The sequence below is a fragment of the Rhipicephalus microplus genome, unplaced genomic scaffold (assembly GCF_043290135.1).
Source record: "Rhipicephalus microplus isolate Deutch F79 unplaced genomic scaffold, USDA_Rmic scaffold_42, whole genome shotgun sequence".
In the NCBI taxonomy this organism is placed as follows: domain Eukaryota; kingdom Metazoa; phylum Arthropoda; class Arachnida; order Ixodida; family Ixodidae; genus Rhipicephalus; species Rhipicephalus microplus.
In genome coordinates this window covers 2,056,360-2,083,882 of record NW_027464615.1, presented here as the reverse complement: position 1 = coordinate 2,083,882, position 27,523 = coordinate 2,056,360, and the positions used below count along the sequence as shown (strand labels likewise).

Here is a 27,523-nt window from a genome sequence, read left to right as displayed (position 1 = left end):
AATATGCGGCAATAATTGTGGCAACAATCAGGTTGCAACTTTTGGAATTTTATGACGTCATCCTTACAATATGTAGCACGTCAAATTGAGGTGATTTTTTATCGCGGGTGTTGACGTCGACGAGAAGCTCTCGCGCTTGATGAGGTACCTAAGGCATTATCCCTAGTAAACATGAATAATCCCTTCACTGTGCTGTTCTAGTATTTTGTTATTTCCGAAAGCTGAAATACATCTTGCGACACTTTGTCAAAACGCGCAGCAGCCGTCTGTCATATGTTGCTGAAAAATAATTCCTGGTTCATCGTGTGCTAATTTACACAGTGTAAATTTCGACCAAGGCTCAGCATATTACGGGGTAGGAAACCTTGATTGTTCGACTTGGCTGGTTTAACGTCCCAAAACCACCTTATGATTATGAGAGATAGTGGGGGGAGTCCAGAAAGTTCGACCACCCGGGGTTCTTTAACGTGCACCCAAATCTGAGCACGCGGGCCTACAGCATTTTCGCCTCCATCGAAATTGCAGGGGTTCGAAACCTTGAAACACTTCCTCAATAAAGAGAGGGACTCAGCGCGGACACCGTTTCTATCGTTTTACATGAAACAAAGACATTAGGAACTTTGCTCGCTTTAATAGAGAAGCAAGATGTTGCACTCAAATTATGTGAACTCTCGTAAAACAACTAAGACATTAGCCTGTCTCACCAGCACGTATCTATCTATCTATCTATCTATCTATCTATCTATCTATCTATCTATCTATCTATCTATCTATCTATCTATAATCTTGCTATTTCGCATAAGGAATCTATACGAAAATTGGTATGGCATAACATGAATGAATAACACGCATAAGTGACAAGTCATAAATTTTAAGTTGTGACACGCTTGTCATGGGTGTCATTATTTACATTTCATGGTTTCGCTGCTCTTGCGGTAGTTTCGTTCCCATGACATATTGCAAAACTGGTATAATATGATATGACTTCATGGTGACCATAAGAGACAGGCCCTAACGCGGAAATCATGATATGCATGTCATGTAAGTCATGACTATACGCAACGCTCATGGTGCTCTTGCGGTCGTTTCGCTAGCTTCGTGTATACCGACTTTGGTATTATAGTACGTGAATGGATGACGAAAGTATATGACTGGTGCAAACATTACAATCATGAAATGCGTCTCTCGTAAGAACATGAACGTCTGCCATGCTCTTGATGCTCTCGTGGCTGGTATGCTAGCTTCTAGTTTGCCAAATTTGGCATTGCGTGGCGTGAACGGAAGACGACATCTAATGCCGCGTTCAAACATGTTAATCATGACATGCGTGTCATGTAAAAAAAGGCTACATGCTACGCTCATAGCGTGCTTACGGCCGTTTCACTAGCTTTACGTATACCAAACTTGGTATTTCGTGACTTGAATAGATGGTGAAAGTAAATGACACGTCCAAACATGATAATGATCACTTGCGCGTCTGAAACATGATAACAGGCAACACCTATAGCGCGCTCTCGGCTGTTTCGCTAGCATCACTTATACCAAGTTTGGTGTTACATGATGTGAATGTATGACGAATATATACGGCTGGTGCAAACATGATTTTTTTTATTTATTTGTACCCTCAAGGCCTACAGGCATTTCAGAGGGGAGTGGGTTACAAGGTTATACAAAAAACTAAAGAGCAGCGACAAAAGTAGTAAGCAGATAAGTACAAACATACATGGGCCCTAATCATACAATGTTAGCTAGTGCTGCACGAAACTGATGGTTGTCTTCGATTGCGGCGGTCAGTCCGGGAAGGCGGTTCCAATCTTGTGACGTCCGAGGAATAAATGACTGAAAGAAGGCGTTGGTGTTGCATGGTATTGTTCCTACTTTGTGTCGGTGATCCATACGAGAAGAAATATATGAAGGAGGAGTAATTAACTCACTGAATAGGGGCGAATTATGGTAGTAAATTTTGTGAAAGAGACAGAGGCGAGAGTGTTTACGGCGCGAAGTTAGAGTGGGTAATTGAAGCAAGTTTTTTATGGACGTGACACTTGCCGCACGGGTGAAATTACCGAGAATGAAACGTGCTGCGTTGTTCTGCACGAGCTCAAGTGATGTCACCAGATAGTCCTGGCTCGGGTCCCAAATGGATGATGCATATTCGAGTTTAGAACGAACCAATGTTTTATACAAAAGTGTTTTTATAGAGGTAGGTGCAGAAAAGAAGTTGCGGCGAAGGTAGCCAAGCAGGCGATTAGCATTATTAATAACGGTATTAATATGAAGCGACCAGGTAAGATCAGTTGTTATGTGAATTCCCAGGTATCAGTACGACGTCACAGGTTGAAGAAGTGTGTTGTTAAGGTAATAGGAACCCGTCGAAAGGGCTGTTCTTGAAATGCGTAAGACTTTGCATTTAGTTGTATTAAGTTCCATTAACCATTGCTCACACCAGTTAGAAATTGCATTTATGTCCGATTGCAGTGCCGTAACGTCGTTATCGTTGTTAATTTCTCGAAAAATAACACAGTCATCTGCAAACAAGTGAATATTAGAGAGAACACAGCTAGGTAGGTCATTAACGTATATTAAAAACAAAAGTGGTCCCAAGACAGAGCCCTGGGGAACGCCGGAATGAACAGAACTGGGTGAAGAGTCATAGTTATTGGCTGTGACGAACTGGAAACGATTAGAAAGGAAATACTCAATCCATGCAAACAACTTAGGATCTAGATTGAACTTGCTTAGTTTGTAAAGGAGTAGTTTGTGAGACACTTTGTCAAAAGCCTTGGAGAAGTCGAGGAAGATACAATCAGCGGATGAACGGCGGTCTAAAATTAAGTGTAGCTTGTGGGTTAATGAAAGCAATTGGGTCTCGCACGAGAACTTCTTTCGAAAACCATGTTGCGTGGGTGAGAAGAAAGAGTTAAATTCAAGAAATTTGACCAGATGGGAAAAAATTACATGTTCGAGAATTTTGCATGGAATGCTTGTTAGTGATATGGGTCGGAAATTGTTAGGCGTGTGTTTGTTACCGGACTTATGGAGTGGCACCACCTTCCCGACTTCCCAATCCGCCGGCAGGATGCTCGTGTCGAGGGTCTACTGGAATATTTTGCACAAAATAATAGAGGAATACACAACAGTACTTTTTTAGAACTTCGTAATAATAAGGTCAACACCGGGGCTCGATGAGGGTTTCAGTGACTGGATTATTTTACTTACACCACCTGGGTCAGTAACAATGGGGTCCATGGAGAGATAATTACAGTTCTGAAGTTCAGGTATTGAGGGGTTACAAGAAACAAGAAAGTTCTGGCAAAAAACTGCATTGAGTAGGGAAGAACATTTGCTACTGGGTATAATGGAACCATCTGCCCAGTCAATGTAATAATATTCGTTTTAGAAGGAGTGATCACACGCCAAAATTTTTTAGGGTCGTTAATAAGCATAGAAGGAAGGGTGCGCTGAAGAAAGTGTGATTTGGCAAGTTTTACTGCTGCAATGTGACACGCCTATCACCGTGACATGCCTATCACCGTGACACCGTGCCTATCACCATGACATGTGACACGCCTATCACTGTGATAACCGTGACACGCCTATCATGTAAGAACATAACTACATACCACGCTCATTGTGCACCCGTGCTAACGGCCACTTTGCTAGCTTCACATATACCAAATTTGCTATAACGTGACGTGAATGGAAGATGAACTCAAATTTCAGGCGCAAACATGTTCAACGTGACATGTAGTTATGTATGACAAAACTTGCATACCTACCATTGTTGGTGGTGCTTTTGCAAATGTCAGTGATGCAGTCGTTACGCGACCCTAAACAGCGTACTGGAGCCTTATCTAGGTACGTAAATGTGCGTCATATTTCTACGTGTATTTACTGTGTACTACACCTTGTAACGTTGTGCTGATTTTAAAGTGACGTATCAGCCTTGGTCATTCGTGCTTCGCATATCTTCAATTTCCACTGAACGTAGGATCCCGCAATTTTGTTTGTGTGTATGGATGTTGTAAGCGAGGCCCAAGCTTGAACTAAGGTCGTCACACCACGCTGAGTTAAGGGATTGATGAAATTGTACTTTTATTAGAAACGCACTGATTGGGACAAACGCATAGCATGGAGCGTTGCATAACCGATTCGCGGAGGCCATGGTCATCATGGATAAATTCATTTTACCGCTTTCAAGCAGCCACACCACCCCGCTGACCGACAGCACTGTGACACACCAAGACGTGTTCGAAAAGCCCTCACCGCATGTGACACAGACGCAACGAATTTTGCCATAGGCTAGGCGCATGTGGTTGTGAGTTCGACTCCTTGCATGGCAATTTTTATACCCATTTCTTGTGATATTATCTTATGCACTTTTTACGTAATTTTTGTTACCAAGACACTTCACTCCGTTGTAAAACGGGCATTCCGGGAATTCATTTCTGCATACATCTAAGCGTGAAAGATGACTTTGACTACAGACGCACTTTTGAAAGACTACGTGTCAACTTGGTAACCATGTTGTGCCTCTAAAGTTTTTCATTGGTGTTTGAGTTACTGTTGTCGACATTTTCAGATGTGTACACAAGTTTTGTTTAACAATATGTAAACAATAAAACGATTTACGTATTTTAGTATTCTTTGAAACTCATTGGTGTAGCGTCCATTCTACCTATGACCCAACGTTCTAATTTTTTACGACTACACATATCAGAAGAAATCATGTATAAACGTTTGCAATAAGCACGCAAATACACGAAACGTCCCGGTCAAACATCCATGGCTCAACAGTGAAGATCAGTTAAAGCAGCCAGAGCTTGCATTCGAAACAGCTGATCAGTTTGGCTTTGTGCGAGACAAAATGAACAAAAATATAATAATTCGTGTATTAGGGTACTGAATATAAATTCCAGGTTATATCAATAAATTATATAAAAAACTAAGAACATCATTTACACGAAATAAAATGTACATCAACGAGCAGGTGTAACAAATACATTTTCGCTGTGATAAAGTGTACAATATGCCACAGTGTATTGTTACCTTAGCAGAAGGGCCGAACGTGGCTTGTCCCCGCGTTTTGATTATTGCGCCGGTTGTAGTCACCCCCTCTTAGAATATATGGTCCACCTGCTGAAATACTACTTGCACCTATGAACGCCATTTCGAAAAGATGTCTCTTAAAAAGATTTAAGTTATTGTTCTCTAAAGAAAATGGGCTCATGAAATTCCAGGCAAATAAGTGGACGTTCTTATTCGATATCTACTGAAGATTGCCTATATATACTTGTGTGTTGTTCAACAGCTCTTCACAACATTCTTGGTACCCTTTTTAGGTGCTTTAGGGAGTTTTCTTGGAATTTTTTGTATCAAGTATTCTCAGGAATAATAAACTGATGCTTATAATTTTGAAATTTGCGCCATACATTTATTGTGATATAATCATAATATCTTCTGCTTTTCCGACTCATGTTTGTCGCAGATAAGGTTCTAATAAGAAGTGTATTTCGCATTACCACCAACATTGTGAAACCTCAATTACTTATGCCTAATTAATCGTATATTTCATGGGAATCCAGCTTTCTTTTCATATTCATGTTTCAGCGCAATGCTTTGTAGTGTGCACCTAAAACCAACTGTAACTATCGTGTTAGCGAAAGACGGCATTAAGCTGGCTACTCACTTACCGTGGACCGCGTCAAAAAACAACATCTTGTTAAAGATCTCACACACCATAGCATTAGACATAGAGAGATGCAAAGTTACATACTTCACCAGAGTAGTAAATAAATGCCCTGTATTTTCATAACAGCTTTTTTATTTATTAAAACTACAAAATGCGAACATCCGTTTCGTACGAGCGTTCTCATTCTTTTGAAAACAAAATATTTTTGGCTTATTCACGAAAAAAACATTAACAGGATACCGTTTCATTGAGTCACGCAAGGTACAACAAAGGGCACAACAAATGGGCAGCATCAATAAAAAATTTGAAATATGACGCAATATCATCTTACCTCCTCTATGTTTTTCCTTTGATACAAAGAAGATACCGCATGTGTAGCTGTCAAACACATTGAATAGCCGCTCGTAGGAGTAGTGTTCCCCACCTGCAGGTGTGATTTGGTGTCAGGTGTTATGGTATAGGCAAGGTAATATTTTGTAGAACTTTTCGTAGGTGGTATGTTGGTTTGAATAGCTAGCAAAAAATACAATATAGCTTGCTAGCAGGTTCATTTTGTGAACTGAAGAAAAAATGACGTTGAAGTGCATCCTTCGTCACTTCTGGAAACCTTAATTCTTCTGCGATTTGTTTATATCACTCAGAGTGCTTCGTATACAATAGCAAATTCCGCTTAAAAAATGAACCAATTTCATTTCATCAGCCAACATGCAACTTCTCATTTGTTCTGAAGAGCTGGTGCACCGGTGGGTTAGCTTGTAATTCTTTCAGGTCCAGTTAAAATAATTAATTTTTAGGTCAGCCCGCAACCACCCGGTAAGAAATGTGTTCTTGGTCACAGGTACATTGCATTAACTTTGCATATGGTGCTAACTTCAAACACACGAAGGGTGAGGTAGCGTTTTATTGAGGAAACTACGGAAGCAATCACACTATTTCCACCTTTTGCTGCGGCAGCTCATTGTTTCAAAGGGCAGAGACAGGGCGTTCGCTTTTGTTCCACGACAAAGACAAAAATTTGGGTGTCTATATATTCCTCCTAAATATTTTTTCAAGCCTAGCGGATTCGCAATAGAAATCGTGTTCATTAGCAGCAGTTTGTTAAATACTTGGGGCATTCGTTACTAGATACTGTAAAATGTAGGCAACAATTTTTGTTTGTTTTTATGCATCTCATTCTGTGCAATATTGTTCTTCTTCAGTTTGCAGTCCTAAACATAATTGCGGCTCCACTGCTGTGACGCTTGAGGAAGGGCGTAGTAAGTGAACACGCCGACTACCGTTTGCAGGGTTAGTACTGCTCTGTTTACCACATCATTCTCGATGCCAGTGTATGAGGTAAGCATGAACATGTCTACTCTTCGTAGATTTCTTTTGTACGAGTAGAACATTTTTTGAGAGATTCGCAAACTCGGCGTGCTAAGCTGAGTTTGCAAACTTGGTGTGCGCGTGAACTTGGTATGCTAATTGGGTGTCGAGCTCAGCGATGCCGTAACTTCTACGACATTTTCATAGGTAGTGATCGCATCATTCTTGAACGTCGGTGTTGCGACCTAACAAGCTTCCTTGGGCCCATGGGTGACAAGGAAGATAGCAGCCACACATCAGGAACATCAGCCTAACTTGCTCTTCCGCGTTGAGCTGAAGGCCACAGCCATCCCTGCCATAATCGTGTCGGTTCAATCAGCGTGCACCTCTAAACTAACGTAGGCCAATGTCTTCTATGAACTTATCGAGCACGGGAAAAGAGAGGAAGAGCGTGCCTACGGGCGTCCACAGCGTCAAAAGGGCATCTGTAACTTCTTCCGTAACCGTTGTAGGTGGGGTGGCCGGATAATCTATAGCGTACTAGTAACTCCACAAATCTTTCCTCCCCGAAAAACTACACGTTTTCTTGTGTAATTTTATTATGAGTTATGGATGACCTTGTGGTACCATGTATAAAAATTTATCGGCGCTCCCCAAGTTTTACCAATTTGGCTGCATGTCGTTCCATGTTCATTGTAAAAACGGATAATTCCATTTTTCATATCACACTTTCGAAAAGCTGCTCAAAACTGTGAAAATTTTTCTGCTAGTCGGAACTTCTTTCGATCTTTGTCAACTGCTGAATTGTACCGCTGGTACCACGAGAAACCAACACCACGAAAACCACGGTAAATATCAACGAAGTTATATAGTATGGGCGGTTACGTTGTAGGATATGGCCAAGGAGCTAAGCAATCAATTACCCTGCTTATTCATTTTTCAAAAGTTAATGTTGCGCAAATATCTTGCCGACATTATCTCAGTGATTTATTATCAGAGGCCGTGGAAGACTCATCAGTAATTTAGGTGTAACGATTTTGGTATATTGCGTTATCGAGGTCCTACTGCATCCCTTTTGGTGCTCAGTGTGATACCATCTTAGCATAGGACACATAGAACTCTACAAACAAGAGCAGCTTTTCATCCAATACAGTCCTTTCTGTTCGTGTCGCACACAATTTCTAATAGCTAAACCTGAACAGTTTTACTAAAGTTTGCCTAATTACTAACTGTTGCCGGATGTCCTCCTGAGACAGTCCTTGAGAGTCCATAATCTAGTGTTACAAAGGTACTTCAATTCGACGCTGTCGCATAAATTTTCATGCAATTGGACTCGTCGAACGTAAGCACTGCGTTAGCATGTGACGCACGACCTGGTTGTGAACCTCGGTTCTTGCAAGCTTCGTTTTATTGTTAGCAAAGTGTCGATCTTTCTGCTGCCCGATTGCCTCTCATAAACACATCCTTCTCATTTGGCATTAAGAGTAGATAACCTTAACTAGACAGCCTTGAACGGGCGATGGAGGAACTGAAGAGTCCAAAGCTCAAACTGTTGAGATAAAATAAGCTGGCTCACCTCATTTGCAATGCTCGTAATCCGAGGTCAACGAGAAGCCCCTTTTTTCTTGACAGACTTTAAGATAGTCTGGTTGCGGAAAGACGTTCCAAATGGGAAGCAATCGTGCAAGAAAACGTAGGCTGGATTTTTGAGCCACAGATCAAAACCGCGATATTGAAAAACAATTCCGCGGCCTTTATTCGCGCTCAGCTTTATGCCATCCTGAGAAAGGGCACATGGAACAACCTAAACTCACACAGCTTTCCCGCCCCTACAACACCTCTCAATTTCCCACACGCACAAAGCACAATGATCCAATAGTGTTATGCCCAAAGTTGTCCTCGGCCTAAAGACGTGCGAGTGGAGCGCGGTACTCTAAAAAGCATTGGCTGTTTGAAACGGTTACACTGAGGCGGCAGCGGAACTGCCAGGGGAACGATCACTTACTCGTTTGCAACAAGCGGCGATAGGAGAGAAGTCGACAACGGGACGTTCGCACGTATGGCGAAGGACTTCATTAAAGATGGTTTGCGGCTCACTTTGTAACACAGGTGCGCGTTTGGACAAAACAAGCTTGCTATGTGTTGCCGTTTCTGAACTACCATATGCTTTAGCTCGGCTACATTGAAAAGTCTGTTTCACCGGAAGTGAGAACCAATGAATGGAAGAGCAACAAATCCAAATGTCATAAGTATAGGCTAGGAGCTAGCACATTTTGCGCCTGATTTGGCTTAACTCAATGAACTTATGGTGTGAAGAATTGCTGCCGCCGCAGCGTGGGACATGAGCTTCATGCTATTCACTGTTTGAACGCCTAGTTAACGATGGCAATATAGGGTGCACACAGCTTGGAGACATCTACTTGTACCTGCTATGACACGGCGTGATTGACCGTGTCCGAGCCTCTAAACGCAAACAGTTTTCACTGAAGCCACGCGACTCCTTCTTCAGGACTTGCCATGAGCCCTTGGCCAAGAGGAGGCACAACGCACGTGTTTTCTTTCTGCTTGAGCCCCGAAGTAGCTGTCACGTGCTGCCACTTCAACATAGCACGCACGATTCCCTAGACGGCGCTACTTTAACGAAACGTTTCTACTGGTACAACTTAGTGATGTGATTATGCTGTTATTATTGTTTCTGTATTAAAACGTTATGCCCCGTGACTTAAGAACGGCAGAATTTCACTTTGTCGAATGAAACTACGAAAAAGTATGAGTTATAACTGCTTTATTATATTATTATAAATGAAACACAAATGGTGATTTAATTTTAACATAACTGTTTAGCACACCCGCGTTTACAAGCCGAACATGGTGAGAGCAGCAGAACGCAGACGCTGCTAACTGGGAAGAATTTCGATATTGCACACGAGATAAAAGTCTCCAAATCGTTTGCATAGATACATTACCATTCTTTTTCCTGACGTCCATGGCATCTAACTTCACTGAATTCCAGACATAACGGTCATTGATGAACTTTCCCACTAGATTCAGTGGTTGCCTGTGTGGAAGTCGCTCTTTTAGTATGGCAATTTTTGAAGAACTGTCTAATGAATACTTACTTTTTAGCACGGTTGTGAAATTTTCTTTGAAAGTCGGCACTATACTGGTTTGCATGAGTTACTTTATCAGTTTTGCATTCACCTTCCCCCATCGTCGTATATAATGTGACTATTTTTGCAGATGTCGAGTAAAACTGAAAAAAAGGTAGTATTTCGCAACACCTTAGTACTTCGTAGGCAGGTGTGAAAGAAGACTTCCAATAACCTACGACTGAAAAGATTCAACACGTTCATTGCACCACTTTCAGGCACAACTTCACTCGTAGAAGGAAACTATGTTTTTTAAACATTATTGGCAGAGCATGTATAATAGTCGCATCAGGTATTCCGAATCACGTACATTATCAGCAACAACAAGGATCTCATGGACAGCATCAGCAATGTTTGCTGGTAACATTGACCATTGTTGGTTTTGTTTTTAAAAATAAAAATATTTTAATACAACTTTTCTGCTGCTTTGGTTGTTCGCTGATATAGCCTAAGTCACAATGAAAAACGTGAAAAGAATAACCTCATTGATGACAGGCGGATCATTATACCATTCTCATAGTGAGTGAGTAAAAACTTTATTGAACATGTCCGGTGTCATTGAGCGGGGTGGGGCAACAAGCACCCCGGCCTAGGTGACAACCTCGAGTCCTTGGACCCGGGCGGCATCCTGGGCTTGCCGGACGGCCCACAGTTGATCGGCAAGGTCATGGCTGAGCAGAGCCGCCTCCCATCGCGCCTCGCGGTTCGAGACTGCCATGTCTACCGGGTTCGTAGGGGACTGCTGCACGTTACCGGTACACTTCCACAGCATGTGCTGCAGCGTCGCTCTGGCTCCGCACGCCTTACACGCGTCGGACGTATAAATGCCTGGGTAGATGAGGCGAAGGATCACCAGATTCGGGTACGTGTGTGTCTGTAGTTGTCTCCAGGCAACCTGCTGTTTCTTGTTTAGTTTGCCGTGGGGTGGTGGACATTTGCATTTGTTCAGTCTGTAGTGTTGCGTGATGTCTCTGAAAGTGGTCATGCGATCCCCCCACGTCCATTCCCGCATCGCTGTCGAAGTGTGCGAGACATCGGGACTGTCGGCAGGCGTCGCAGCTCGGCGTGTAGGTCCTCGAGCCGCGGCGTGGGCAGTCGCATTGCCCGCAAGCGGAGGGTTCGTGTAGGCGGGGGTCCATACGAGACAACTGTCGTTTTTGCGGCAGATGTTGCGTTCGTGAATTTGGAGAATGCGGGCCGCTTCGCGGGAGATGCAGCCGCTGGCGTAGTTGCGTATCGCCGCCTGCGAGTCGCCTATTCTTACCTCGGCGTCCATGGTGGCTATCGCGAGGGCTATCGCAGCTTCTTCTACCGCCTTCGTCTCTTCCGTGCTTATCGTCGCACTCGTGACGCAAGTTCCTACATGATCCGTGATTGCGACCGCGAAGCCGCGGTGGCAGTCGTAACAGGCCGCGTCCACGTAAACTGTGTCTTTGCTATTGCCGAATTTCTTTTCAAGGTCTTGGGCGCGCCTGTTGCGCCGACCGATGTGATGTGTCGGGTGCATGTTCTTAGGCAACGGCAGAACGACGATGCGCTCACGAATACGTCTGGGTATCCCGACCTTTTCGCCGCGCTGCGTATGGTAGTTGATACCCAGTGTCTCGAGGATTTGCCGACCAGTTCTGGTCTTCGCCAGACGTTCGTACTGGGCGATGTTGTGTGCTTCGAATACCTCATCTAGAGTATTGTGCAACCCCAGCTCGAGAATTTTTTCCGTGCTGGTATTGGCCGGTAATCCGATCGCGCGTTTGTACGCCTTGCGGATGAGACAATCTAGTTCGGTGCGTTCAGTCGCCTGCCACTTGAGATTGAAGACCATTCTCATAAGCAAGTTTTTTTTTCTGCATTTGTGTAGACTTTCATAAAGTTCTTGTGCGATACTTACGTTTTTAATTTCCGGCTCACGAATAGTGTACAAAAAGTGTTCACTGATAACTACGTTACCATAGGAGCAAATTGTGAGCGAAGATATGTAGAAGAATGCTATAAGCCACACAAAGCTTGAAACAATGAAGCTGGGCAGTACTGAAGTATCACCTGGTTGCTTTTAGATTGTTGCAATGTTTTATCTAGGTGGTTTCATTTATATAATGTTAGAATATTTCTAGGTTGTTTTTCATCGCAGCGAGGTTAGAGTTGAAGCATATACAGCGAGATGGATGACCCCAATGTCTAACTCTAAAGAGAGAAACTTGCGCTTGCACAAAATGTTTGCGCGCCATTGGGATATACGGCCACATCTTCGTTCCGATAGCACTTCCACCACTTCGTGGTCTTCAGGCAGTGGCGATTGCCTTCCCCATTTATCTTTATATAATACGCTGCCAGGCACAAGGTGCAGCGAAGATAAGAAAAAAAGACACAAGGTGATGCGCCACTTACTGTCCTGGTGCTCCGCGGCCGTAAGCTATCATCTGATTCCGCGATGACTGAGCGCATCGATGCCCCACAAGCCTCTTCCACGCCGCCGCCTGTCATGTGCCCTGGTGTACTTCGTCTCCGTGACTCACCAGTATACAACGGCACTGAAGATCATGGTGTCGAGAACTGGCTCGCAGAGTGCTAGCGTGCCAGCGTGATTAACAAGTAGGATAACCCTGCGAAGCTGACTCACGTCATCTTCTACCTGACTCATTTGGCCGACCTACGGTTCACCAACCACCAAGGTGACATCCCCACCTGGTTGGTTTTCAAAGAGACCGTATCCTCGCTTATCGCTCGTCCAGCCATGCGCAAGCTTCGCGCTGAACTTGGCCTGCGGGGACAATTTCAACGAATAGGTGAGAAGTCCACGAGCTGCATTGAGGATGTGATCAGCTTCTTTAGGCAAGTTGATGCAAAGATCACGGGGGCTGTCAGAATAAAGAATATATTGAAAGGCGTTGATGACGACGCTTTTTATATGCTTGTGGCCAAAGACCCAGAGACTGTCACGGCTGTGATTCAGCTATGTCAAAATTTCGATGAGCTGCGCAAGCAGCGACATTCTACACGTCGCGCTCATAAGCAAACAGCGGATATTTCGGCTTTAGATTGCCAAAGCAGTATCCCCGACTACAGCTTGTTGATGCCTCAAATTCAACAGTACATCCAAGAGGAAGTTGCTTGACAGCTCTCTCTTGTGACCACCATCAACGAGACACCCACAGCACTGGACCGCTCACTTCGCAGTGCTGTTCAGACGCAAGTTGCCGTGGCTCTCCCTTCGCCCGTGTTCAAAATATCAGTTGCTGCAACGCTGAATTGTGCAGAAGCTGTGCGCGGACCTCTTGCCCAACCGTCACTCTCCTAATACAGTCCAGCCACCAACTACTACAGGTCACCAGTTTCGGTTTATCCGGTAAATTGGCCCTATCCACCACCTCGAGCACCTGTAATCTCTTGGCGTACTCCGGATAACCGGCCCGTCTGCTCCAACGGGGTATTCCAGGACATGTCGCGCACTACTGTCGTCGCCTTGAATTTTATTATAATGATGTTCACCATTCCGGCAACATACCTCGGCAATCAAAATCGCAAGCGACACCTGATGCACCTGACCCCCGCTCACGTCGACCAGACTTAAGCCGACGTCGATCTCCTTCACCCCGTCTTCGGTCTCCTTCCCCCATGCTTCGCCGTTACAACCACGCCCAGGAGGAAGACTAACAGTTGCAGTTCCTGACGGAAGAGCTGCGCCACCGACTAAATTTCCAAGGCCTCAGTTTTCGCCCACTAGCTAAACTGCCGTGTTTGTGTACGGTTTCGCTACAACTGCTCTTGTCGACACAGGTGCCGCTATTTGTGTAATTAGTGAAGTGTTATGCCGCAAAGTGAACTAAGTGACGACTTCACTGATTAAAATTTCTTTGCACACAGCGAGTTCAGTGCACGTCTGACCTTCTGCCACATGCACTGCTCGTGTGATTCAAGGAGCGATTTAGTCGTTGAATTTTTCGTCCTTCTGCATGCGTCTCATGAAATCAGCCCCGCCGCGGTGGTCTAGTGGCTAAGGTACTCGGCTGCTGACCCGCAGGTCGCGGGTTCGATTCCCGGCTGCGGCGGCTACATTTCCGATGGAGGCGAAAATGTTGTAGGCCCGTGTACTCAGATTTGGGTGCACGTTAAAGAACCCGAGGTAGTCAAAATTTCCGGAGCCCTCCACTACAGCGTCTCTCATAATCAAATGGTGGTTTTCACTCAATCCATCAAATCAATCAATCAATCAATCATGAAATCATCCTGGGATGGAAGTTTCTTTCCGCTAATCATGTGGTCGTGAACTGCGCTCGTGTTCAACTCGTTTTGTTTCCATTCGGCACGACATTCATAGATTTCCCTTGCTCACCCAAAAAGTTGATCGTCGCCGCTGACGTCGTCATCTCTGCATTTTTGGTCGCCGCGGTATCTTGTGCAACTCCGTCCCCGATTCAACTGCCCTCTTTATGCCCCCGCAAGAATGCGCTCGTCGCCGGAACCTTGTCATCCCATTTGCCGTCATAACACTTGCCGATGATTCCAGTGCCGTGTACGTGTGCAATCCGTTCCCTTGTCCCGCTACCTTATTGCATGTCGAATGTATTGTGAGTCTTCACACTTATGATGACATCTTTCCTTTCGATGCCCCGTCTGATACGACGCCGATGTCCATGGATGCTGTCACAGCTGCCACCGCACCCTCACTACCTGACAAAGACATTCTGTTGCGCAGCGTAGACACCGGCCTTACGCAAGACCAGCGCAATCAGCTCATTCAACTACTTGACCGTTTCCACGCCTCCTTTGACCGCGGACGACATCCCTTGTGACGCACGTCAGTTGTCGCTCACCAAATCGACACCAGTCATCCTAACCCACTTCATCATTGCCCCTACCCCGCCTCGAAGGCTGAGCGGGACGTCATCACTTAACACGTCGACGAGATGCTGCAACGTGGTGTTATTCAACACTTACACAGTCCTTGGGCTTCGCCAGTGGTCCTGGTTTTGCGCGAATTAACGTCGACTAAACAATATCACACGCATGGATGTTTATCCCCTGCCACGCTTTGATGACACCTTGGATTGCCTTCAGAGTGCGGAGTTTTTCTCTTCAGTAGATCTGCGCTCTGGATATTGGTAAGTGCCAATGGCGAAACCAGACCGTCCAAAAACGGCGTTTGTGGCCCCTGACGGCTTATATGAATTTAATGTAATGCCCTATGGTCTATGCGATGCGCCTGCGACTTTTGAAAGAATGATGAACAGTGTTCTCAGAGGACTTAAGGGGCACATTTGTCTTTGCTATATAGACGACATAGTTGTATTCTCGACAACTTTCGAAACTCATCTTTCCCGTCTGGAACGAGATCTCCAGTGCCTTACAGCAGCCGGGTTGCAACTAAACTTCAAGAAATGTCGTTTTGGCGCCCGCAAACTTGCAATTCTGGGCCACGTCGTCTCAAAAGAAGGAATATCGCCAGACCCTGCCAAACTGCGTGCCGTTACCGAGTACCCGAGGCCTACTACACTAAAGGAGCTCCGTAGTTTCGTAGGCTTGTGTTCCTATTTTCGGCGTTTCATTCGCAATTTCCCCTCTACAATTGCCCCCGAGACTCAGCTTCTCTCCAGTAGCGCGGAACCCTCTGGCTGGAATTCCCACTGCGATGACGCATTCACGGCGCTGCGCCAGCTACTCACGTCTCCGCCAGTTCTTTGCCACTTCAACCCTAATGCACTCACTGAAATTCACACGGATGCTAGCGGTGACGGCCTCGGTGCTATTCTCGCTCAACGCAAAGATAACTGCAACGAGTATGTTGTCGCCTATGCCAGCCGTACCCTAACAAAGGCAGAGTCCAACTATTCCGTCACGGAAAAGAAGTGCTTGACTATCATTTGAGCTATAGGAAAATTTCGCACTTACCTTCACAGACGCCAGTTTGATGTAGTCACAGATCATCATGCCTTATGCTGGCTAGCGTCCATGAAAGATCCCACTGACCACCTCGCCCGTTATAGCTCAGGACACAGACATTCAGACGCCGATGCCCTATCCCGTTCTCAACTGCCTTTTTACCTTGCCTGCTTACCAACTGCCATCTGCGTTTAGTCATCGTTGAGCATCACCGACATGCCATCCGAGAACTGCAAGGATCCCTGGATCAATTTTTTGCTCGACGTTCTCTCTCACAGTTCATCACAATCGACTTCACGCTCCCTCTCTCGTCAAGCAAGACACTTTGCTATCCGTGAAGGCTTGTTGTATCGCCGCAATTGCTTGACGGATAGCCGCGGGTGGCTCCTTGTCATCCCTCGTCATTTGCGTTTGGACATCTGCACTGCCTTTCACGATGACCCTCAGTGTGGCCATGCTGGAGTATCCAAGACCTACTCTCGCCTTCGTCTAAGATACTACTGGCACGCCATGTATTGGCACGGTCGCCAGTACGTTCGGTCATGTGCTACGTCTCAACGCTGCAAGGCGCCTTCTCACAGCACTACTGGCCCTTTGCAAAACTTAACCTGTCCAGCTCGACCAATCGACCGCATCGGAATTGATATTTATGGTCTTCTACCCAACACTCCTCGAGACAGCCGGTAGATTATCGTCGCCATTCATCATTTGACACGCTACGCTGAAACATCTGTGCTGCCTGCTACCACTGCGAAAGACGTTGCGTCTTTTCTTCTTCACCATCTGATTTTGCGGCACGGTGCACCTCGTGAATTACTGAGTGACCGTGGACGCGTGTTTCTCTCGAAGGCCGTCGATGAGCTGCTCAAGGAATGCCACACTGTCCATTAGAAAACCTCGGCATACCATGCTCAAACCAAAGGCATGACAGAACGCTTTAATCGCACCCTTGGAGATATGCTTGCCATGTACGCGTATGACGACCACACTAATTGGGACCAAGTGCTTTCTTTTGTAACGTACGCGTACAACTCTGCGCCACAAACAACCACCGGCTTCTCTCCTTTCTTCCTGCTGTACGGACGTGAACCATCATGCTCCATAAACACCAATCTCCCTTGAAGGCCTGATATTAACGAAGCGACGCCTGTTTCCGAAGCAGCTGCTTTTGCCGAAGAGCGTCGTCATTACCGCACAAGACCAGTGGCGCCAGAAAACTGACCATGATGCCTCTGCGTCTAGTGTCCACTTTAACCCAGGAATGTTGGTTTGGCTCTGGGTTCCGTCTAACCCTCCCGGTCTTTCCCAGAAGCTTTCGTCGAAATACCATGGACCCTACCGCGTGGTGCGACAAACACCTCGTGTCAACTATGAAGTTGAGCTCATTGATCCACCTTTGGACCAACGCTGCCGCGGGCGTGAAACATACACGTATCACGCTTCAAACCGTGCTATGACCCCCTTGTTGAGTCATTTCCCTAGGTCGCAAGGTTGGCTCCTTTTTGCGCGGGGAGTAATTGTACCGGAGCATAGTGGCGCCAGCTCTGTGCCAGCGTGAAAGGAGGCGTTGACGTCCGTGTGGGGCTCGTGCTTGCCGGGTTCCTTCCTGCACCAGCTTGTCGCGCCTAACGCTTCTTGAAACCTGTGTGTTTTATGTGACCTCGCTTGTATATATATATATATATATATATATATATATGACGTATCAAGTGACGGTTAGTAGAGGTAGAGAAGGAAGAAGTAACAGTAGAATAATGATGGCGTATGAGCCAAGCCACGTCACCCAGACATCGTAGCGTCACACGAGTCGACAGGATGAAGACCTGGCCACCACTCATCAACCTCGACACATCATTCACGAAGCCACCTGCAGTACGCCTCAACTGAATATCGACCACAGAAGAGGTGATCTCAGGCGCATACAGCTACCGGCACCATGACAGAACCATCGACTGAGCTCGACATCCCCAAGTACACCGGATCAGTGGACGACGGACCTGTACAGGACTGGTTCAACCTATTCGAGGTCCACGCCGCCGCTGCATCCTGGTCAGAACGGGAGATGATCATCAACTTCACTGACTACATCTCTGGTGAGGCATTCAAGTTTTACCTGACACACATATTCGAAAACGACGAATCATGGCAAAAGATCAGGGAAGAGATGATTACCCGCTTCAAAGAATACGATGAAGACATGTTCATACTTCATCAGCGGAAGGCTTTTCAACTGACCCATCACAGTTACGCGAAGTCTTCCCGCAGTAAGCCTATTTTCGAAACGAGATCTCAGAGAAAATATACCACCATTGTACCATCATATGACTCTTCCGAAAAAACGTCACGCATTCGAACACCGACTGGTAACGTGCACGTCGCAACAGACAAGGTAAAGCGTCCGTATACTGAAAGGAATGTAGAAAATTTCACCAAAAAACTGAACCTAAACCCGTCTTTTCCAAGTGCAATGAAATTGGCATTTTCAACGTGTTCACTGAAACACAACACTTCAGATTTTCCAGAACCACCCAAATGCCTTGATGCATCGTGGCACACAAAAGGCCCAAATGGTTTCGAGCGTGTGACGGAATTTATGTGTGACGAGCTGGTGAATCCTCGCAATACCAGCCCCCACCCTGACGTTCCCAACCAGGGTCGTTCGACAGACACTGTCAGCCTAACTACGCTGCAAAAAGAAAAACATACGCCATCAGAACCACCTGAAGCCATGTCTGTTGTGCTCTCATCGTCAAGTGACAACACACATGTGAGTCAAAGCACTGCAGGAATTTCGAATCCACCAACGCCGGCGCATTGTCAACTGACAGAAGCACTTACAATCAAGGATGACTCACAACCATCTTGGGAGCGTTCTCATCAGCCTGTCATGCTGCTTTCATCGCAGGACAAACCTAGCAGTACAGTGTCGACTACCGACAATCTACTGATCACATCACCATCTAAAGAAAAGCAGACTCATGTTCCTGAAAGAAGCCCACCTGACGAACTTTCACAAGAAGACAAGCAATTTCAACAAAGGCAACTCCACGAACTCCAAGAAGTGCAACGGCTACTCGAACAAGAACAACAATCAAGTGAAACCTCCTCACGAGTACACTTGTGGCTGAAAGATCATCAGAGACAACATCAATTAAAGAAGCAAAGACGAAGTCGATGCCTAAGCCATCTTCGCAGAAACCAACGTCGACAAAGTTTTCTGCACCAGTTCTCAACGCCGTGTCTACGATTCAACAAACTGAGAGAAGACCACAGAAAGCTACGAAAAAGACGTGCAGCTACCATGTGTACAATGAAAGAACAAAGGCATCATACCATCAGCTTCGGTTTTCGCACATGCAGGCTGCAAGCACTCGTTCTGTCTCAGCCACGACACAGAAAGCAGCGTCTACGACGGAGAACTTCGTGCCTACGACATCCGACTCTCAAATGCTACAAGTACTTCAACCCTTGTTCATTCATGACGAGAATCGCTGTGTCATCAGTAATTTTTACGTTCAAGGCGTGCTTTAGTTGGCCAGAACGCAACAGTCAACCTCGCCCACCAGAGTTCTCATAAAATTCATCGGACTGCTCAGTCGGCCTTGAAGATTTCGTGAGATTGTAGAACTCCGTCTGGACGTAAAACTGTGAATTTGGACATTGTCTGTTTATTGGCTTCTTCAATTTTTCGTAGGTTATAAACGGTGCCATTTTTCGGGGGGAGGGAGAATCGTGTGACGTATCAAGTGACGGTTAGTAGAGGTAGAGAAGGAAGAAGTGACAGTAGAATAAATATGGCGTATGAGCCAAGCCACGTCACCCAGTCATCGTAGCGTCACATATATATATACATGGGAAACCGTGACGGCCCATCAAACACATCTGGTGCCGCCATGAACGCCAGGCATTTACGCCTACTGTTTCTGCAGCTGATGCAGGTGATGACTACCGTCTGCGGCACCTTCGACTAAGCGTGCTTGTTTCCTATCAAGAATGCCGGCATGAACCGCGTGTGCCCCGCTTTCATATGCCCTTGGGATCGCAACCCGCCACTGGACATGACAGCGCTACCGGCAGCCGATCGTCTCATCCTCTGGCAACCTTGGTCACACCAGGATGGGATACTACTTAAGCAGGCACCTCAACCTGCCACTCCGGGATCTGGCGCCGCCATGGGCGCCAGGCATTTACGCCTACTGTTTTTGCAGCTGATGCAGGTGATGACTATCGTCTGCGGCACCTTCGACTTAGCGTGCTTGTTTCCTATCAAGAATGCCGACATGAACCACGTGTGCCCCGCTTTCATATGCCCTTGGGATCGCAACCCGCCACTGGACATGACAGCGCTACCGGCTGCCGATCGTCTCATCCTCTGGCAACCTTGGTCACACCAGGATGGGATACTACTTAAGCAGGCACCTCAACCTGCCACTCCGGGATCTGGCGCCGCCATGGACGCCAGGCATTTACGCCTACTGTTTCTGCAGGTTGGTTATTCCTATCGTTGTGTATATGGAAAACCGTTTAGAAAGCTGGCGTCAGATCCCACATGTGTCAGTGTGCTTATTTGTGATTTATTTCATGTTGTTACAAACTACTCGAAAAGCGGAGATGTTATTGTTGGGTTGCTTTTGCTGCTGTCCGGCAATATCGAGCAGAATCCTGGGCCCCTTTCCGAGGAGCAAGAACAAAAAATGTTTTCTGCGATCATGCAAATCCCTCAGATGTTGCAGAAGCAGTCAAACATTCTTGATGAAATTCGCACCCTACGCTGTGAGCAACAGGCTATCAAACAAAACGTATCTGATCTCGCGGCTAAGGTCGAGCGTGCTGAAGCCAGCGCATCATGTGTTCCGCCTTTGAAAGAAGAAGTAGGGAGAGTGACGGCTTGCTCTTGGCGATTATTTTAGCTCTTCGAAAACTTCCATCAAATCAAAACAATGCAATAATATTGACGTATTCTCTTTCAGTTTGTGCAGCTCTGACAGCTTCAGAGAACTCTCGAATTCTAAGCACATTCGAAACATTAGTACCGCCGCAGTTGAGACTCCTGAGATTACTATGGGTTCCGGGTCACCGTGGATTAAGATTAAATGAATTGGCCGATTCCTTAGCACGAGCCGCACTTGATGGGCCAGTTTTGTTCATACTGCCAGATGTAGAATAGATCACGGCTATAAGATATCGAAAATCAGCAATCTCCACTGATACGATAGAAAAACTAATTACATGGACAGACTATAACCACCTCATGTTTCCATGGCAACCCCACTGGAGTCAGTCCACAAAGCTCGAAGTCTTAATTACTAAAATTCGATGTCGTGTCCCCCCCCCCCCCTAAACCTGTATCTACACAGAGCTGCTCAGACAACATCACCCCTCTGCGCATTCTGCGGAGAAATGGAATCACTAGATCATTATTTTTTGTATTGTCGCCGCTACGAGATACTTAGAAAAAGGTTACTAGCTATGCCATTTCGGAAAATAGGCCTTAGATTGACGGCGGAAACGGCGCTAAGCTTTGGCGCCTCAGGTTTGGGACATTGCCACAGGTATGCTTTCAATGCCGTTTGCGATTATATTCAGGCAACCAAGCGTATACCTTTGTGATCTTCAATAAAAAAAATAGTTATTACTCTCAAGGGCAGAGTGAAGTAAACGCAGCTGAGTGGTAAACATAACACCTCAAATCTCAAAATTGCTCAACTTGATTTTTTTTTGTTTGCTCTTTTTATGTTGTTTTTATTTTTACATTAGTCCTATTATAATACCAATTCATTGAACATAGTTGAAATGATCACAGAAAAACTGCACTACACTTTCTTGGCCAATCCCCGTGAGTGGGTATGAGCCAACCTCCCAGGGAAACAAAACAAAACAAAACAAGACGGCTTGCGTTGAATCACTTGCTGCATCGTTTGCCTCCATGCGCGAACGCCAAGACGATCTAGAAAATAGATCACGCCGAAATAACTTGCTATTTTATGGTCTTGATGATACCGCTGGTGAAACGTGGGCGGAATCTGAGGAACGAATTTTTACTTTTTGCTCCAAAAAACTAAGCGTTGATGCTTCTGTAACATCGATAGAAAGAGCCCACAGGCTTGGGCGTTTTTCACAGCAAAACAACAGGCCGATAATAGTGAAGTACGTGTCACTTAAAGAAAAACAACGGGTGCTTACCGCTGCGCGAAAACTAAAGAGAACCGACTATTCAATCAGCGAAGACTACTCTGAAAAGGTTAGACTGGAGCGTAAAAAGTTACTCCAGTTTGCTAGAGAACGCGGTGGTGATTTCAAGCTGAACTTCAATAAGCTCAAGATTGGCACACAAGTTTTTAGGTATGACGCGGCTAGTGATAGCGTGAAGTGCAATGTCCGATAGCCACGAATTCAACCTCTATCGCGCGAAAAGACAGATGCTGTAACGGAACTTAAAATAATTGTTGTAAATTGCCGTAGCCTCAAGAACAAAAAGGAGGAGTTTGGTGCACTTGTTGAACTAGTAAAGCCACACGTCGTTGTGGGCACTGAGTCGTGGTTGGATGACACCATAACTGACAGCGAAATTTTTCCGCCGAACTATACGGCATATCGAAAAGATCGCAATGTGCATGGTGGGGGCGTTTTCGTCCTTGTCCATAGTGCTATCAGTAGCGTGCCAATAAACCTAAATACCCCATCATGCGAAACGGTCTGGTGTAAGGTTATCCTCGCTAACGGCTCCGCAATGGCTATCGGGTCGTTTTACAGGCCACCTTCACAGAAAGGCCTCGAGTCATTGTTTCAGCTTAGCAATATTTTACTAGCCCTAGATGCAACGCGTGTTATTTTGGCGGGCGATTTTAATTTGCCAAACATAGAATGGGTCCATCTTCAGCCTAAATCTAACACGTCGTCGCTTCTGTACTCTGCTTTTTGTGAAATGATTAACGCTCATTCACTATTTCAATTTGTATCTCGTCCTACCAGACTAGGTTCCTCTTGCAATAATGTGCTTGATTTAATTTTTTGCAATGACCAAACTCTAATCTTTTCTGTCACAACAATACCAGGTATAAGCGACCACGAAGTCGTTGTTGGAACAATAGGTTGCGATATCGTGCGCCGCCCGAATCCGTTACCGCTAAAAGTGTTTTATTATAATCGCGGTGATTATGTCTCTCTTTCCCGAGAACTAGATGAGTTTTTACCGGAGTTCAGACAACATGCTACCAACCTGGATTTGAATACTACATGGCACTTGTTCAAAACTAAGCTTTTATCGCTGATACGCACTAATGTTCCGTCACGGGTGCTTTCCTCAAAGCGTAGAACTAGTAAGCCCTGGATGAACAGCAGCCTCAAGGCGTGTATTGAAAGTACCGCCAGACACCACAACGCGAGCTACATGAAACGTTAAAAGAACTAAACAAGAGTGTTGCTAAACAGATGCGCTGTGCTGAACTTGAGCATCTGGGTCGCCTAACTGATAGGAAGTACGTTAAAAGCAAGCAGGCTGTGAAGGAAACGATTCCAGATGTTATAGATGACCTCAACTTCAGCGCAGATTTAAAGGGCAAAGCTGAGAGATTCAATTTTTATTTTCAGTCTGTTTTCACCCAATCAGTTTGCCTACCCAGCGGCCCTCAGTTAGTCAGAAAAAATTCAGAAATGATTGAAATATGTTTTACTGAACGTGGAGTCTTAGCTCTGCTACAAAAAATTAAGGTAAATGCGGCACCTGGTCCTGAAGCTATTCCTAATTATGTTTTAAAAAACTGTGCTGCCTCACTTGTACCATTTCTAGTCTTGCTCTTCGAAAAATCAATGGCGCTTGGCTGTTTACCTGACGACAGGAAAAGTGCCAACGTTGCCCCTATCTTCAAAGCTGGAGACAAAACGCGAACAAAAAATTACAGACCAATCTCGCTAACTTGTGCAATATGTAAACTGATGGAACACATTATCTATTCCAATTTAATCTCCCATCTTCAAGATAATAACTTTTTCTGCACTACGCAACACGGTTTCAGAAAAGGGTTGTCCTGCGATACTCAACTAATTGATTTTAGTCACGATATAGCTGCCTCGATCGACAATGGATGCCAAGTGGACTGTGTATTTTTAGATTTTCAAAAAGCCTTTGATTCTGTATCACACAATTTATTATTACTTAAACTGTCTGCTCTAAATAACCCTCCCTCTTTGTTGAAGTGGCTTGAAGCGTATCTTGTTGGTAGAAAACAGCGGGTTGTTCTCGAGGGAGTGAATTCATCTGAAGTCGATGTCTTATCAGTGTTTTCCAGGGATCTGTTCTGGGACGCCTTCTTTTTTCGATATTTATAAATGATATAACCCAACAAGTATCTAGCCGCATGCACAGGTATGCAGATGACTGCTGCATATATCGTGACGTCACGTCTGCTCAAGATTCTGCTCAACTACAAAGTGATCTAAATGCTGTGTTATCATGGTGCACCACATGGAACATGACACTTAACTTTTCAAAATGTAATACCGTTCGCTTCACAAACAAAAAGAACATTCTAAATACGAATTACTTTCTTGGAGACAATCGTTTGGAAGTTTTGTCTAAATATAAGTACCTAGGCGTTTTGTTTACGAGCAACCTATCCTGGAACGACCACATTGAATACGTCGGTGCTAAAGCGAGCAGTGTATTGAACTTCCTGAAGCGTAACTTTAAACAGGCCCCACCTAAACTAAAGGAAAAGCTCTATCTTTCTAACGTTCGCTCAATTTTAGAGTACGGTTGTGTGGCTTGGGATCCAGACACTAAAATATGTACTAATGCGCTAGAAAGGGTTCAGAAACGAGCAGCGCGTTTTGTGTCTGGTTACTATGATTTCACTAACCGCTCTTCGTGCATTCGTAAACATTTGGGTTGGCCTCTCCTGCAGGACAGGCGCAAATTCTTAAGAATAAATCTATTTGATAATATTTATATTGGTAGCACTGGTCTAAATAAAGACGTGTACATTAAAGATCCCACTTATGTATCCTCTCGCCTAGATCACTCCCGCAAAGTTCGCGAATACCGATGTCGCATAAATACTTACAAAAACTCCTTCTCCCCGAAAACCACACACGAATGGAACAACCTACCAGAATATATTGTATCCACCCCGCCACCCTCATTTCAAAATGCCCTGTCACAATTTTTGTTGAAATGAAAGATGCCAATTTCTGTCTGCATTTCTGTTTGTGTTTTACTTTTCCTTGATTGCCTCGTGTTCCCGAGAATGTGTACACACTGTATAAGCTGAGCATGCTTACTTGTTTTGTTATCGGTATTCATACCCTGTATCAATTTCAAGTTTTATGTCTCCTCCCCCCTACTGTAATGCCCAAATAGGGCGCTGTAGGTACTCGAATAAATAAAGAAAAATTTTTTTAATAAACACGTAAAATACCCACGAATGCCTAAATTTGATAACTTCATACCAAAAAAACATACTCACAGTAATCTGCTATATTGTGCAATCAAAACTAACTTCAATCAACGTTATCTTCCACTTTTGGCCATTATAGAGTCATTAGCCATCATGGCTTCTCTAATTAAGTCGTGCTTTCTTAGAATGGCCTCAGTGTTCTTGGCACTGGCTCAATAACAACATAGCCTCGCAGTGTAATTTTGTCCGTCATTGACGTTCTGGAATTATTCCTACAGTCGCGCGTTTGTACATAAAGACGCTATCTGCATGCAACTCTGACAACATGTGATAGTTGAAAGTGAATCGAATGACTAGGAAGCTTGAGGCTCAGACAAATTTCTAAAAATATTACTTCAGCACAATGCGCATAGAACAGGGAAGTGGTTAGAGCACCGAATGCATGCGATGGAAGGGACGCAAGCAGTAACAGAGCAGCTCATCAACTCTTCACGTGCTGATTGCCGCACTTAGTTACAAAGTAGGCTAGCATTTCGCTGCATGAAGATGCTTTGTTTTGGTGTTGAAATTGAATTTTAGTAAATTACCCTAAACCACGTGTTCGCGTTGTCTCACGTGATGAGCCGAGCCGAGTTGAGCTCATTACTCTTGAAACATTGGGGAAACATGACGTCATTAGTTTCACGGCTATGCCTCTCTAAAGATTTCGAAAACGCCAACCACAGTATTCGAGTAGTTATGGTTCTTGAAACTTGACCCAAAGATTACGGGATCGAATCTCGGCAGGTTTATGGATGTAGGCCATCAAGGCTTGCGTACTTTTTTTTAGGTGCACGTAATGGGCCCCATGTAGCCGCTATTTGTTGAAAGTTCCACTACTGTGCTCCTCATAATCACGTCAGGCATTTGGGACAACAAACGCCAATAAATATTATACAGAAAACTTTCATTCAATCAAACTCACGCCCTGGTCGCAGCAGAGCCCTGTAAATTTCAATGGAGGAAAGCCACCGCTAAATCGAACGTATATTTACCAACAATGGTTAATTCTAAGCAACGTATGTCATCATTCGCATGGTTTTTTTGTACATGAAGCTCCTTGTTCTCACCGCTGCTCGCACAAGTTGGCCCCGAGTAATCTCAATGTGTTGCAAAACTAAATCAACCCAAATTAGCCAGTTATGCAAAACAACGAAACCGCAGCTTTTGTCAGCACATGAGAATTCAGGCGCTGCGCAGGAGCTTTTGCGCAAGCTGCGAGTGATGGTCATGGTTCATGACAAAACAGCAAGCGCAGACTAATTTCTCATTGCTATTAAGTTTGATTTATTTGCCTCTGCCTAGTAAGCAAACGTGTATTAGAGCATAAGTATTACCCCGTGTATTTATTGGTATATACTTTGACATTAGTTCCTAGTACTAACAAGAGTGCATATCGGTGCTTCTCTGTGTCGTATCATTGACTGATCAATTAATGTCCTCTGGTAGAGCTCCATGAACGTAACTCACGAAGTCATTTGCTACGAACAAAGTAGTGGAAAAGCCGGGGTAACGAGTCCAGAAATGGCTACTGTGATTGATATGTGGAATTCAACGTCCCAAAAGCACCATAAAATTATGAGAGACAACGTAGAGGAAGGCTCAGGAAATTTCGACCACCAGGGGTTTTTCGACATGCACCCAAATCTGGGCACGGGACTACAGCATTTTTGCCTCCATCAAAAATGCAGCCGCCGCAGGTGGGATTTGATTGCACGACCGGCTGGTCAGCAGCGGAGTACCTTAGCCACTAGACGACCGCGGCGGGGCAGATGGCTACTTTGGCTTCTGTCTGCGCACTGTGCTGCAATGTACGTTCATTCTAGGGCCCACCGCTAATTCAACATCCACTTAATTAGGAAAAATGTGTAGTCTCTTCCCTTTGAGTTTCAATTAAGGAGATTTAACTGTATTATTATTTCTAATTTCAGAGATCCTTAGTTTGTGCTATTCTATGTTACGCTTTCACAAATTAATTGCGGATAAAGTTTGTTAGACTTGTACGTCGTAAAACTGAGGTATAATCGCCAAGGATGCCATAGTGGAAGGTTCCAGAGAGTTATACT

At 45.0% G+C, this 27,523-nt stretch overlaps 1 protein-coding gene across 1 annotated transcript in view; it reads right to left on the bottom strand.

Annotated features, from left to right (window-relative positions):
* The window catches only part of LOC142787044 (uncharacterized), an 88,495-nt gene that overhangs the window by 22,990 nt on the left and 37,982 nt on the right, over positions 1 to 27,523 (bottom strand). The window contains exons 2-4 of the mRNA XM_075884675.1: positions 10,117 to 10,250; positions 9,964 to 10,055; positions 6,024 to 6,116 (exon numbers count right to left, since the gene is read on the bottom strand). Of these exons, the coding sequence (XP_075740790.1) occupies positions 6,024 to 6,116; positions 9,964 to 10,055; positions 10,117 to 10,250 (319 nt within the window). The remainder of the gene's footprint in view (positions 1 to 6,023; positions 6,117 to 9,963; positions 10,056 to 10,116; positions 10,251 to 27,523) is intronic.